This window comes from Eurosta solidaginis, unplaced genomic scaffold (genome assembly GCF_040869045.1).
Source record: "Eurosta solidaginis isolate ZX-2024a unplaced genomic scaffold, ASM4086904v1 ctg00001022.1, whole genome shotgun sequence".
NCBI classification, from domain to species: domain Eukaryota; kingdom Metazoa; phylum Arthropoda; class Insecta; order Diptera; family Tephritidae; genus Eurosta; species Eurosta solidaginis.
Window position 1 is genome coordinate 47,841 of NW_027136916.1, and position 16,266 is coordinate 64,106.

General features: G+C 39.9%; 1 protein-coding gene and 1 pseudogene across 1 annotated transcript in view; both read left to right on the forward strand.

Moving 5' to 3' along the window:
- Positions 1–2,442: 2,442 nt before the first annotated feature.
- Positions 2,443–16,266, forward strand: part of LOC137235793 (serine/threonine-protein kinase Nek8-like) — a 30,535-nt gene continuing 16,711 nt past the window's right edge. The window contains exons 1-3 of the mRNA XM_067758628.1: positions 2,443–2,772; positions 4,324–4,480; positions 4,591–4,779. Of these exons, the coding sequence (XP_067614729.1) occupies positions 2,448–2,772; positions 4,324–4,480; positions 4,591–4,779 (671 nt within the window). The 5' untranslated portion in view covers positions 2,443–2,447. The remainder of the gene's footprint in view (positions 2,773–4,323; positions 4,481–4,590; positions 4,780–16,266) is intronic.
- The window catches only part of LOC137235796 (uncharacterized), a 601,114-nt pseudogene continuing 596,072 nt past the window's right edge, over positions 11,225–16,266 (forward strand).

Below are 16,266 nucleotides of genomic sequence, written 5' to 3' on the forward strand. Positions count from 1 at the left end.
TAAATTATGAGATTTTATTTTTATGGCCATGGATTTGCTGCAAATTATTCTTAATTAAAATTCGGTATGTTTTATCTTCAATATCTAACACAGCTTTTTCGTTCTATTTTTCATTTTTGAATGAATCCTGTAACGAACTGTTATAACTGTAATTACACTTTTTGTAATATTTTAACCAACTATTTTCACCTAAAAAATTCTCTTTGGTTTTAGCTAATTGTAGTTTCACTCCTTTGTTCTATGAGTAGTAATTCTTTCACCCCTGTCATATCAATTAATTTAACTTATATACAAAATGTATTTTTTAATTTGAAAGAACTCAATTGTGCTATTCATGTAAGCGTGCCTTTCAGGTTATCAGCTCATTTAGTTCTTTTTTTACTCTATTAAAAAAATAAAATACATTGACAGAAACAATTTTTAAACAGAGAACTTGATTAGCAGGCTAACGTGAATAGCAGATATATTTTTTTCTTTTCTCCTTGCGGTCGGGGCCGCGGGTAAAGGCTATTATTTTACATACATATATAGAAAAATGTATGCAGAGGTTATCTAAAGCAATGTTTATACATGGAACTTTACCCCAGTTTACTTATATTTACATACATATGTATTCCATGTACAGGATTAGTATATTTTCAGAAATGAAAATTCTGTATTTTTTCAGCTAATTAACACGAAGGAAAAAAATTCCAGCGCGTTTGGGGGCTTAGGATATACACGCGGCAGGTATGCCTGTCGTAAGCGGCGACTAAAACACCAAATTAATTCAAGGGGTTGTGTAGCGCAACCATTTCAAGGTGTTGCCAGCGCAAAATATAGCTTCTCCAACCCAATTGTCAACCTCACCCACCCGTGGCGAATCCTGTTACTTTAACTGCCTAGGCTCTGGCGACCCAAGTTCCTCATGGATCTGGGGGTGGTAGGGTTGTATGGCCCGAGATGGTCGGGCTGCTGCCTTAATGGTGCTTGTTATCGGAACGTACCGCATCTGCATCCGCCAAAGGACCATCAACAGCGATAACACTCCCCAAGGCCTTCGGGGATAGCTATTAGAATTCTTAGGTTATATTTCGAGAGGCCTATAAATGCCCTGTATCGAGTTGTGCAGTAACCCCCTAACAGTAGCTTAGATTTTCTCAGGCCTGGCATATTACGCCAGTGTTCTTCCCTCTTTTCCCTTTCTTCTACTAGTGGATGCCCCCTAATGTCCTGCGGACCTACTGGCAGGAACGGCTCAGGACCAATAGGTCGTATCGTGGCGTGGTGGAGGTTGATCTGGGCTATTTGCATGCTTAAGCCGGTCATTTTGGCCCGGCCGCCCTCATCGGGTCGTCGTAATCCGACAGCCCGCTTTCGCTATCATCCCGCTTGTCCAGTGCCAGCTCTTGGAGGTCCAAGCCCTCAATGAGCTCCTGTGTGGTGGGTATTTGTTTGTCCGTTTTTTCCGCGACCTCATCGCTATTACTCGCTGCGGTAGGAGAGTTTGTAGTCAGACGAGCCCTGATGGTGTCGGTGCTCGCGTCCGACATCTTGTATATGTCGACGCCCTCTACCGCCTTGTCTTCCTGCCGCTCACTATTCCCTGGTAGCTTCTGCCTCCAGGGTCTTACTTGGATCAAGCCGTACCTGTAGTGCAGCTTGAATCCATTCCTACGTGTGAGCTGGTAGGATTCTTCATCAATGCCCACGTCGAGACGTAGGCCCGTTTCTTACGCGCTACTGTTTATAACGCGCCACCTCTGCGTCTTAAGGCCCTCGTTCTGGTTAGCGAGGAGCCGGATCGCAAATTCTCTGGGGCGGTCCCCACTCCTGGGGAGGAACATTGTCACATTATGTGTGGGCGGTATGTCATCTCCGCGCCTTGTGCATAATTGCGTCCCTGTCCACCCCTCGAGTGTTGGCAATACTTCCTCGATCCACCTTGCGGTTTTCTCGTCCTCGCAGTCAACAAGGAGGTCAGTTAGGTCAGTGCAAGTCCTACAATATTTAAGTAACAAAGTCGAAACGTCTTCTGATGCCACCATAAGAAGGCGCCAGCTATGAGAAGTGGTACAATTTTTCGATCTAAGAACATCAAGTAAGGTAGTTTCTAGGATACTTCTGGCGTTTCCTAAGTGGACCTAGTTTTTTATAACAAGGCTTATGTTAACGGTACGGACACATGCAGTCTATATGAGGCAAACGCACCTCCTGTATATAAATGTTAGGCCGAACACTTGTTTACTTATTTATTTATACCAATTATTTTTATACAACAACACAAGCACACAGGTGAAGCAATTTTCTATCGCTTCTTAAATTGGTTATGACTAAGCTGATAAAAATTGCTAGGTAACCAAAATGACCACAACAATTACGTCGGTCATTAGCCATTCGATTTTTCATTTTCTTTTTTCATCGCCAATGTTGTTCTTTAGCCGCAAACAGTGTATAGTTGCATAAAAATGGAAAAATTTCGAGCAAAAGCTAATTCATTACCACTTTTTAATGGACGAGTTTCAGATTCGTCTATATTTGGTAATTCATCCTCAATTGCTTTTGCCTCACGTTCAAGGAAACGTGCAACATTTCATGGACTTATGCAGCCCAAAGTTTTTACAATAACCGACTCATCATCGCTGTTAAAGGCTGAACAAATTGAAAGGAAAAATCAAATTCCGGAGTCCAAATCCATTGTGACTGCAACACCGAAGAAAAGCGTTAATGATCCAACAAATATTATTGGTGCCGAGTTGAATAATTATGAAAAACTTAAAGTTGTGGGACAAGGTGAGTTAATAAAACACAAGAAAGCAAAACAAAAATCAAATCTAGATAGCACACTTCAGTGTAATGTTGTAAGGTCAACGGCCATACCGTCAATTGACCTTGCAACCACTTCAAATGATCACAAAGTTAATTGAAGTTATGACCATATGAAATAGTCACAACGTCAAATTTGTAATGGTTATAACAGCAACAATACTAACACTATTCCCAGCCTGGGCGCTGACTACGCATTCCATTGACCAAGCACTCGTGTCTTAACTAAACACTCGTGTCTTGGTATTATGATTCAATGAATGTAGCGAATAAATCGTAATGGTCAAACATTTATATTCGATCGCAAAAAGACGTTGGGTTGCATTTGAAATTTGCTTCTTTTATTTTCTTAATTAAATGTGAGGTTCAATTGAACTGGCCGATCCTTGAGGACCTCACATAGACCATTCAGTCCATAATCTTAACAGAAGTTTTTCCAACGACTAAACTGAAAACCCCTATCAGAAACCTGAACCTATGTTATAAAATAACTCCATACTCTTGGCAAATATAAGAAGCTCTTTCTGGGACCTATGCTACTTCCTGCTTCTAGATCTGATAGCTGTATCACTCCTAATAGCTCAGGTCACAAGCACAAAATGTGCTCGATCGTTTTCTCCTCCAATCCGCACTCCCTACATCTGCTATTGCTAACTATACCTTATTTGAAAGCATGTGATGCCAGAAGGCAGTACCCATCATTAGCCTACAGTCCCCTCTTTTCTATGATAAGATCAACTTTCCGTCTGACCGCGCCGGTTAGCAAGCAAATATAGCCTGCCTGACAGTAGCCGTTGGGTTACAAGGTGGGCAAAAAGTTACAATTTGTATCTCTATTGGGCATGCCCAAACAAAGTTGATCTCATATAAAAAGATCAAAACTGTCTATGTTCGCACAGCGTAGAAATCATGACGGAATCATTTCAAACTAGACGCAGTTTTTGAGGGGTACGTACTCGTTCATCCCTTTGTATAGGTTCACAGAATAATGATATCTAAAATATTGTAACGAATTTAGGGGAATTCCGCTTATTCTAAACCTTCTACTAACGTTCGAATCGCTAAACCGTTGAATAAATAACTCCAATATTCAATTATGCAAAATGGTCTTTATTAGATTACTTTGAGAGTACTTCACAATAACACTTATACTTCACAACCAAAGGCGTGCTTAAATGAAAACTGATTACTCAGCTCGCGCTGCTTTTATACTCTCCGTTGCTTCATTCACATATTTCTACTAAAGTCTAGACATTTCGCCTTGTAGAACTGCTGTAACTCTTGGTAATTGAGCTACATATATGCGTGCATATGTGTGAGTAACAACTTCGGCTGATGACTACATCTGTGTGTGTGAGATAGCTCTCCGGCGCCTTCTATGTATGTGTATAAATGATGATTTATGTGTTCGTGTACACCAGTGTGGCTCGCCTTAATATTTTTGTTGTTGCGTGATTATTCAGTAACAGTCTAGTGATGTCAACATTCGCCACAATATACTAAATTATTTTTTTTAAGGCTCTTTTGGTGTGGCAATATTATATCGACGTAGAGTCGATAATCATCATATCGTTTTTAAACAGATTAATTTAGCCGACTTAACGCCTTCCGAAAGAGATTTGGCTATGAATGAGGTGGATGTATTTTCGAAACTTCATCATCCAAATATAATAAGGTAATGTACACCCAATTTCAGATTTAAGTTACCTTTGTCCAAAATATTTGGATATGACTTACTTTTTAGAATAACTAAATTTATAATTAAATTGTGTTTGTTATTTTAAGTTACCTTGGAAGTTTCATAAGGGACAATACTTTGCTTATCGAAATGGAATACGCTGATGGTGGTACCCTTGCACAAGTTATAGCGGAACGTCCAATGAAAGATTATTTTTCCGAACGTTATATAATTGCCGTGTTTGAGCAGATCTCTAGTGCTATCAATTATATGCATGCTGAAAATATATTACATCGGTGAGAATTTTTTAAAACATTCGTATTCAATTTTAAAATATAATACCAAACTTAAATAAGAGAAAGAGCAGAAAAAGTAAGACGAAAAGGAGAAAGATTTACTGAGAAATGAAACGGATGAAAAAAGTGAGCCGAGTAAGGTTAAGGAAGGTTGAACTGGCAGGTCCATGAGGACCTCACATAGACTGAATGAGTGCGTAGTGTTACCAGAAGTTTGTTTTAACGACCAAACTGAAAAATCCTATCAAAAACCAGGACCTATTTTATAAAATAACTCCGTCCTCTTGGAAAATGCTAGAAGCTTCCTAGGACTTAAGCCACTTGCTGCTTCTAGATCTGACAGCTGTATCACTCCTGATAGCTGGAGTCTTAGCCTGGCAAGCGCACGGCACGAGCACAGAACGTGCTCGATCATTTCCTCCTCCAGTCCGCACTTCCTACATCTGCTATCACTGACCAAGCCTAATTTAAAGGCATTTGACGCCAGAAGGCAGTGTCCAGTTAGAATACCCCTTATGAGTCTACAGTCCTCTCTGTTTAATGATAGAAGCAACTTTGTTAGTCTAAGGTTGTTCTCGTAAGACCTAAACATAATCTTCGACACTTTGCAGCCCCGCGCTTGAACCCTCGCATTTTCCGCTTGGTCGATAATGTGCACCTCTCGCCTTCGCTTAATCTCGCCCAGTCTAATTGGAACGTCTACGGAGCAAGCTTCAAGGGATGCGCTCTTTTTAGCTAGTTCATCCGCTTTTCATTCCCATCTATTCCCATATGCCCTGGGACCCAATATAGATGTATGCTTCTCCCTGCCCCGATTCTCTCCAGGGACTGCTTACACTCTAACACGCATTTAGATGCTGCGCTATGCGAGATTATTGCCTTAATTGCTGCTTGACTGTCAATATAAAAGTTAACACGGTTGCAGCTTAAGCTATGCTCTTCCAGGGTTTATACTGCTTTGGTTACGGCTACTATTTCCGGAAAACGCTACAGTAATCCGGCAACCTGTAGGATCTGTTTATTTCCGGATCAGCACAGTATACCGCCGAACCTAATATTTCCACTACTTTGGAACCATCTGTGTATACATGAATCGCCTCGTCCGCCATTTGAGCACCCTTGCGCCAACCGTCCACCTCTATTGTGGCCTTAAGATCGCCCTCGAAGCGCAGATAGGGAAACAGGTAGTCTGTTCGTCTTGTGATTGATGACGGTACTACTATGGCCGTATGGTCGGCGCTCAAGCTGCCCCGAGGCACCGAGCCTGGCTGCAGTTGTTAACGCTATGTTCTTTGCTACCAGATGAAATGTGCAGAATGGCATACAGTGCAGCCGTCGGAGTTGTTTTCAGGGCTCCCGTAATGCTAAGCATTGATAGTCTGCATACCCCCTCTATTTTTTTTATGTAGCTTGTTTTTTGTGTGGCTTTCGACCAAATCAAGAACTCCATAGTATGGAATAGGGTTTACAATAGCTGTAAAACCCATTGAGAAAGAGATGGCGATAAGCCCCACGTATACCCCAGTATTCTTTTACATGCATAAAGTACCTTCTTCACCCTCTCCTCCACGTTGAGCTTCCATGACAGCTTACTGTCTAGGATGATTCCTAGATATTTTGTGCAAGGTTTTTCCTGTAGGGTCACCCCTCCTAACTTAGGCCTGATCCAATTTGGGACCTTGTACCTCTTTGTAAACAATACCATATCCGTCTTCTCCGCGTTGACTTTCAAACCGACATTTGATGCCCTGGTATGAATATCCCGAAGCGCCCGATCCACCAAAGAGCTAATTGCAACGTCATTTTGATGTAATCTTCCTGCAATTTAACATGCATCCTATCCATCTCGTTAAGGCTGGATGTACTTTAATGTAATTAAGACCATCCATAATCGCCTATTTAGAAACACTATTGAAAGCCCCTGCAATGTCTGAGAGTAGACTCCGCTTCCGCTGGTAGTGCTGTATCAGGACCAGCTGGACAAGTGATTTGCGAAACAATCCCTATCCACCTAATAGCGCTGGAAAAAAATTATGGGAAACAAGAGCACTTGAAAAAAAGTGAGCAAAGAGAGCAGGGAAGAAACGTTTAGGTTGTGACCAGAACAGTGGGAAAACGAACAACGAGGCAAATGTACGGTGAAACTAATAATGTTGCTCTCCGGGCGCGGGTTTTCAAAAACTATTTGCATAGATAAGAAAAACGTCTAGACCCACAGTGCGTTTACGGCAATGCAGACGAAACGAGAAAACACATTCTTAATATTCTCTCGATGGAGTTAAAGCGACAACTTTGCGAGGAAAGAGTTGAACAAAATTCTGTCGATAATGGTAACAAATCAGTAACTTCGTAGGAGGTACACTCAGAATTAAAAGTGGGACCTGGTCGCAAGAACCAAAGCAGGCCCTTAGTAAACGAGAAATATCAAATGCTATTCGAAGGCTGTCCCGCAGTGACTGGCAGTGCTATATGGGATAGTTTTTGTCCACGGGCACACGGTGTCTGTGACGGCAGTAATTATGGTGCTTTAGGCATTTTACATCCCAACACGTAAAATAATCTCAGTTTTGGAAAAAATTACTAATTGAAAAATTTTGTCGGAGCAGAATTAATGAATTTTTTTGCTTTGAAATATTATATAATCTTTGATAGGCTAATAAATCGAGTCTTTGATGGATTGATATTTTATAGAAAAAACGACAGATTTAGGTACGTTCATTCACATAACGTTGGCTTTGGTTAGTATGTTTAGAACTATCTTAACCTTAACTAATGCCATTTTTATTAACCACGGCAATTAACTTTCACCAAAATAACGAGGAGAACAAGGAGTTTACTCTATCTATATGCTAACAACAATTGGTTAGTAAGGAGTTCACCATGCCACTTTACATCAAAAAACTTTTCCATTCTTAATGAATTCCTTACACGCGCACTATGATTGCGTATAGAATTCGAGCATTTAAATTCACCACCATTGAGGTGACTATAAAAATAAATAGTTTTAACAGTTTCGTCCAGTTTATCTGACATAAAAAGGGGAAATTAAAGAAATTCATTTGCTTGGTATACAATCCCCTTTCACAAATATAAAAAATCATGGCATGCTTTACTGAAAACCCACCATCTAATTACACACACAATCACAACAAACAGTTTCAGCAAACTCAGCACAGCCGGTTATTCATTCTGCGCCTGAGAGTGAGTTGAATAAATTTATTACTCAGCAGCAACGGCAGGGTCAGTACCATTCGCTTGCTTACTAAAATTCACCACGTCCATTCATTTATGCTGAGAGAGCACTGTAGAGCGCCTTGAAGTATGCAATAGGATACGTGTTCAACAAATTCAACACTCAAGCAAACTTCACACGCACACACACACACACACACAATTATCCTGCGAGCGCATGGCCACATGCCAAATAGAGCCAAAAGTGAGCGAGTTAGTCGTGCGATGAACGTCGGTGACGGTTCACTTACGGGCGGTGCAATAGATTTTGACGTTTGGCTGGCGTACCAACTACAAATTATGCTAACGCGTGTGCTGACACATTTTTGTTATTGTTAAACTTATTTTTTTTTGCGCGACTGCTGCCAGACAGCGTGTGAATATGAATGAAAGTGAAAAATATTGAATTGAATTTAATTAATAAAGTGGGAAATATTTTGCAAATTCATTGATACATTCAACTAAAAAAGTTGTATTATTTCAGAATGAAGTGTGTCTACATTGAAAAAAAAAAAACCAATATTTCGGCTACTTATAAAAAAATATCGTCGGAGAAGTTAAAGGGCGTACGAATGAATGTCTACGGCAAAGATTGTCTCGTGCGTGTAATGCAAAAATTGTGTAGAGAAGGATTAAAATTATGAAAATATTTCACATGAAAAGGAATGCATTGAAATGCAAGTGAACTTAGTGATGCAATCATAAATGAGTTGCGGGAGAAGGAGTCAGCGGTAGACATATGATACCTGCTGGTATAGGAAATTTAACAAAATTTTTTAATATTGTAACGAATTCTGGAGAATTCCTATTAATTATGTACCTTCTACTAACGTTCGAATCGCTAACTAATTTGGGAGTCGCACTTCACAATTATACTTCACAACTAATAGCGTGTTTACATCACAACGCATTAGTTATTCCTCAGCTTGCTGTGCTTTTATATTCTCTGTTGCCTCGGTCGGATATTTCTCCTAAGGTCTAGACGGTTCACCTTCTAGAACTGATGTATCTCCTGCTTGGTTATTTCGTTATACGCGTGTGTATATGTTAGTAACTCTAAGCTTATGGCTACATATGCCTATGTGAGATAATTTCTTCGCCTTCTATTTATGTGTGTAAATTATATTTGATGTGTTTATATACACAAGTGTAACTTGCTTTAATGTTTTTGTTGTTGTGATTATTTACTAACATAGTGCATAGCATAGTGATGCTAATATTCGCCACATTAGATATAAATTGAAAAGAGCTCCAAAATTTAGGTTTTATTCCGAAAAGGTAAAATTTGCGGTGTTACTGACTTAACCCTCTCGCACCTACTGTGACAATATATTACACCTTCATTTAAAATATTTTTTTTTTATTTATGAAAACTTCTATTCGAATTACCCAATATATGGCACCTTGTTTTGTTATTCCCCGATGCGATTAAGGTGCGATATAACTTCCAGGAGATTTAGATCGAGTTTCACTTCCAATTTGCGTCGTACTACTGTTAAAATTTTCCTACAAATTGGTGGGATGGGATCGGTATATTTTGTGCCGACTCCGAACGGCAGCTGCAAGCAGATGAAAATTCGCTGAGCAGCTTTTTAGAGTAGAAATATGGTAGGAGTGTTTAACAAGCTACTGCTGAGGTGCGACTTCACTTGAACTCGGGAGTTTTGGTATGCTGGGCAAGCATATTACCTCAGCATAGATATCTATAAGCCCTGTTACCCTTGGGCTGTAGTGGATAGAACCGAAATACAGAAGAGCAACAATCACAAAGTCGTCCCTAAATAGCCAAAAAAAATTTCACGAAACTGAACGCGAAAGTTATTCCGGAGATAGTTCTAAATAGAAATCATCCCAAAAATAACTCAGAGACTATCCCGACAAAAATCCCTAAGTGGTCTTTAAAGAATCCTCTACTGATCACAAAGACAATCCCGAAGTGATCTTAGTATTATCTCACAAATAACATGGTTTAAAACCTACCGATCTGATTAAAAAAATATAAACCTTTGCCTAGATCTGTTATCATACATACAAAACTAAAGAAATATGTTTCAGAAATTAACATAAATAAATGTAAGGCGCGATAACCTCCGAAGAGATCTAAGGTCGAGCTTCTCTTCCAATTTGCGTCGTGCTCCTCTTGATTTTCCCTACAAATTGGCCAGACGGGACCTACATGTTTTATGCTGACTCCGAACGGCATCTGCAAGGCAGATGAGTTTTCACTGAGAGCTTTTCATGGCAGAAATACACCCGGAGCGCTTGCCAAACACTGCCGAGGGGTGACCCCGCCTAGAAAAATTTTCTTCTAATTTAAAAACCTTATTTCTAAAATTTTGATGTTGCTTTGCACGGGGTGTGAACCCAGGGCATACGGTGGGATAGGCGGAGCACGCTACCGTCACACCACGGTGGCCGCCAGAAATTAACATACAAAGAATATATACAGATAAAGAGGTTAGGTTAGGTTGAATTGGCTGGTCAATAAAGACCTCACATAGACTGAATATGTCCATAGTGTTACCAGAATTTGTTTGATGAACAAACGGAAGAACCCCAATCAGGTGCCGTGACATATGTTGAAGAATAACTCCGTCTTCTTGCCAAATACTAGCAGTTTTCTAGGTTCCAGCTTAATTGCTTATTCGAGATCTGGCAACTCTGTCGCCCCTTATAGCTGGGGCCTTGACTTGGCGAGTACAGGACATGAACACAGAACTGCTCAACCGTTTATTTTTACAGCTCTCCCTTCCTACTCCTGCTGTTATTGACGAAGCCTAACTTAAAAGTATGTGACGCCAGAAGGCAGTGTCCAGTCATTATGTCCATCGTGAGCATTAAGTAACTTAGGAAACAAATACAAAAATTTCAACTACCTGCTTTGTTATAACTATTTATTATGAATTTTAGAATAAAAGACACGCGTTTAAAATTTATACAATGGGTGTTTTTGACGCTAGGAGCCATTCAATATTAACTCATTTTTCATTGAATTTAGATTCTAAGGTTTTAAGGTGCCTTACAAATATATAAAAATCAAATTAATATTTCTCTTATTATTAAATTATAAACACTAAACAAAAACATATAAAGACCCTCAAAAGAAAGAACCCATACATCTTTATGTCCGCCCAACACTTACATGCACACTTAAGAGGCCAGCACTGAAGTACGCGGTCACTGTCAAGCATCCCAAAAGCCTGTGGCTGGAGACTTTCGAAAAAATAACAAATTATTAGCAAACAATATCACTGATGTATTGTGTTTATACAGAAAATACAAAAAAAAAAAAGTTACAACAACGAACAAAAGAGGGCCACAAATTCCACAAAAGGTATATATTTATACATACAGCTGCGGAAAAGAAAATGGCAGTGGCAGTTTTTATCAAATAAATTCTTTTACTTGCTAAATTTGAGAAGAACAATTTAAATGAGTTTTATCAAAATTTCAAATTTTTTTGTAATTTTCAGAATTATTTATAACCACATTATTAATGGTGTCGAAGTGGACGTGACTCCGGGCACCAAATTGTAGTTTGGAGGAAGGTTGGAAATGTTTATACTCGAAATTTGATTGAGGGGTCACATATAGTATATATATTTATATATACATAAATAACTGTTGAGCATGTTGTCAGAATGTACGGGATTTCAAGCAACAAAAGCTCTGATTACGATCTATACTTCTACTGTTACTAATCCTGTCGGAATGAACGTGATGGCGAACAGCAGAGGACAACTTGCAAACACCAATTATGGCTGCGCTGCATGGGAGGTTGGAAAGGACGCATTCCCAAGGCACCCATCCTAAAAATTGGTTTAAATTATTCAAGGCAATAAATATATTGTAACGAATTTGCTGCAAATCCTCTTATTTGCAATCCTCTGCTAAGTTCGAATCACTAAACTGTTGAATAAATAACTCCAATTTGTAATAATGCAAAATGGCCTTTATTAAAGTACTTCACAATAACAAACTGTGCAACGAATAGCTTGCTTAATAACCACACTGATTGATAGCTCAATGAAACTCTACTATTCAAAATAACACTGCTATTGCTCGCTAGATATCGTCTTAATCAAACTGCTTGACAACTCAAATCAAACTGAATTCCTTCTTACTCGCTTGCCCCGCTTTTATAGTTTACGCTGTATACTTCTAGGCTCTTCGATTTCCAGAACTTACTAGTTGTTTCGGCTACAAAATCGCCAGCCACAACTACGTGCACAAATTATTGCTCTCTCTTGTGACAACTCAGATAAGATACATGAATGTGTTTGTGCATTGCCGCTCCGCTGCTCGTATACGTACATATGTGTAGACGCAATTATTTATTCGTTTATGTAGATACATAAAGATTGAATTATTGATGTGAATGTTTGTAGTTTACAGTCTCTCGCGCGCACATAGGCATATAAGTAAATGCATCTGTGTGTGACATCTCTCTGGGCTGCCTTATATATGTGTATACTTGATTTAATTATTAACGTAAATACTGCTTGGCATGGCCTTAGCATCGCCTTAGTGATGGGATAATTTAGTGATGCTAATATCCGTGACACTGCCCTCCACCTAAGTCTGATCGTCCCGATCAGACAAATCTCTCGATCTAAATGTTGCTAGCCTTTCCAAATGGACAACCTTCATTTTGGTTCGTGGTTTACCGATGGTCTGTATTCGGTACACTACATCGTTGATCCGTTTTACAACTTTGTATGGGCCTTCCCAATTACACTGCAATTTCGGGGACAAACCTTTTTTACGTTGTGGGTTGTTTAACAGTACCAAATCTCCCTCCAAGAACCCTTCCGAATTATTGTTCTCATTGTACCTGCGTTTGATCTTACTACTCATTATCCTTAGTCGTTTCCTCGCACTCTGTTGAGCTTGCGCTTGACGGATTGGCTTGACAGTATCGTTCCGCCGTTTCCCAACAGAAGTGCGCGATGGCTTGAAACCACCCTTGCATGCTTCTTGCAAAATTCTTGCAGTCGTTTTAGTGCGTCCATTAGGGTTTGTCAATGCCGGTGTTTTTCTCGCAGGTACTTTTGATTTCGCTTTGTTTGGCCCATTCGTTTCATCAACCTTTACCTTTGACTTTCGTGGCCTTTGTCGACTTTTCTCCACCAGTACTCGATTACTGCTGAAACCTTTTTCCAAACTAAAGTTAAGTGGTATGTCCTGGTTCTTATAGCGCATAATTTTTCTCCGCATATCGATCCTGACGTCATGGTCAACCAAGAAGTCCACTCCCAATATGACTTCATCAACGATCTCCGCCACAACGAATTTGTGTAGAACCATGACTTTCCCAATTAATACTTCACATACCACTTCGCCTTGGACTTGATTATACTCGCCTGTGACCGTACGCAACCTTGCTCCAGGTAACGACTTTACTCTCCTGTAGACCAAATCAGATCGAATCAAGGAATGAGATGCCCCCGTATCTACAGTCAGTACACGCTCTTTACCATCCACATTCCCTCTGATGGTAAGACTGCTTGATTTCCTTCCAATCTGCGACACAGATATCACAGGACATTCAATAGCCGGGGCAAGTTTTCGTTCTTTACATCCGACACGTTCTTGCTCATTTCCGCCAGCTTTGCGTTTACGGCCACCCACATTGTTGGAACTATTAGGACCGGTGCTGCAATGTCGTGCAATATGACCTGGGTTGCCGCACTTGAAACATTTCATAACTCCGGCATTTTTCTGTTGTGATCCCTTCAGAGCTTCCAAAATTGTATCTACCCACTCTGGCGTTTCTACTTCCACACGATGAGCTTTGTATGCTGGTTTACTCAATAATGACGCCGTTTGCTGAGTCAATGCATGGGATAACGTTTCAGAAAATGTTTGCTTTGGGTTCGCGTATGTGGCTCGCTTCGTTTCGACGTCCCGTATGCCATTTATAAAGCTCTGAATCTTCACTCTTTCCGTGTATTCCACGGGTGCATCCGCATTTGCAAGATGAGCCAATCTTTCAATGTCAGAAGCAAATTCCTGCAAAGTCTCGTTAGCTTTTTGGTAGCGGTTTTGCAATTCTATTTGAAATATCTGTTTCCTGCGTTCGCTTCCGTATCGCCGTTCTACAGCAGCCATCAATGCGTCATAACTGTTCCGTTCGTACTCTGGCATAGTCTGTAAGATTTCGGCAGGTGGTCCTTTCAATGCTACGAAGAGCGCGGCAACTTTATCTTCCACATTCCAGTTGTTCACTGCTGCGGTCTTCTCAAACTGTAGCTTAAAGACCTGGAAAGGAACAGAACCGTCAAAGGATGGTGTTTTTACCTTTGGATTACTCGCTGAAACTGCTGGAGGATTTAATTGTAACTGCTCCATACGACCCTTCAAATCATCGACTTCTGCCTGAAATTGAGCGATTTTTGCATCCTGCGCTTCCAGCTTTGATGTTACCCTTGCTTCCTGTGCTTCTTACTGTGAAGACATTTGTGCCACCTGTAATGATAAGCGCTCTTCTTGTTCTTTCATCTTTGATGTTATGCGTGTCTCCTGCGATTCCAGTTGGGATGCCATATATGTCTTCTGTCTTCCAATTGCGTTTCCATCTTGGATGTTATACGGGTTTCCTGCGACTCCAGTTGGGATACCATATACGTCTTCTGTTCTTCAAGTTGTGAAGAAATTTTTGTTTCCTGTGCTTCAATCTTCGATGTTATTCGGTTCTCCTGCGATTCCATATATGTTTGCTGTTCTGCCAGTTGAGATGACACTGTCGATGTTTGAGCAGATATTGCAGCTAAAATCATGTTCAAGTCTGTACTGGTAACCGTCTGCGATGTTTCGTTTTTCTCTTCAATTTTTGTTGTCTCCTCGCTATCAAGATGAAAGACATGCTCTTCCACATCAATTCCTTCTGCTTCCATTGCCTCTCGTAGCCGTGCCTGAAGTTCAAGTTTAACGCCGCTTGTATTCAATCCACGGGTCTCCAACTCCTTCTTTAGTTGCTGGATCTTCAATTCACCTAACTTTGCCATGTCCTTGTTGTCCTTTGGAATTTATTCAACAATTCCTCTTCTGACACCAATTGTAACGAATTTGCTGCAAATCCTCTTATTTGCAATCCTCTGCTAAGTTCGAATCACTAAACTGTTGAATAAATAACTCCAATTTGTAATAATGCAAAATGGCCTTTATTAAAGTACTTCACAATAGCAAACTGTGCAACGAATAGCTTGCTTAATAACCACACTGATTGATAGCTCAATGAAACTCTACTATTCAAAATAACACTGCTATTGCTCGCTAGATATCGTCTTAATCAAACTGCTTGACAACTCAAATCAAATTGAATTCCTTCTTACTCGCTTGCCCCGCTTTTATAGTTTACGCTGCATACTTCTAGGCTCTTCGATTTCCAGAACTTACTAGTTGTTTTGGCTACAAAATCGCCAGCCACAACTACGTGCACAAATTATTGCTCTCTCTTGTGACAACTCAGATAAGATATATGCATGTGTTTGTGCATTGCCGCTCCGCTGCTCGTATACGTACATATGTGTAGACGCAATTATTTATTCGTTTATGTAGATACATAAAGATTGAATTATTGATGTGAATGTTTGTAGTTTACAGTCTCTCGTGCGCACATAGGCATATAAGTAAATGCATCTGTGTGTGACATCTCTCTGGGCTGCCTTATATATGTGTATACTTGATTTAATTATTAACGTAAATACTGCTTGGCATGGCCTTAGCATCGCCTTAGTGATGGAATAATTTAGTGATGCTAATATCCGTGACAATATTATTTTTAATTACAGCGAATCACAATTGTCAAAACTGTTACAATGATTATTAGAATCCACGCACAAGCAACGGAAAGGTTCGTGCATTTCAAAATTTGGTCAGCATACGCTTAAAAAAGTGCCTGAAAATGCCTCGACGTCCTGAAGGGAATGTTCAACATAACCTAACCAAAAGTGGGCTCTTAACCAACCCTCTTGTAACTTTTACTATAAACAATACACCAACCATCTCTATAATGTAGGCAAGTGTAAGAGTGTGAAGCGGCGAAAAGTTAAAATTTGAATTGGATCATTTCAAATTTATCGCAATGTGTTTGATAACGCGGAATCCACACTGCTGGAGCGTATTCTAGGATAGGTCTAATTAGGTGAAAAGCGTTTTGGTAATGTAAGAGTCGTTGAATTCCTTTAAACAACGTTCGACGAATGCTTAAAGTATTTAGCTCGGTTTACACAACTTTCAATATGTGACCTAAAT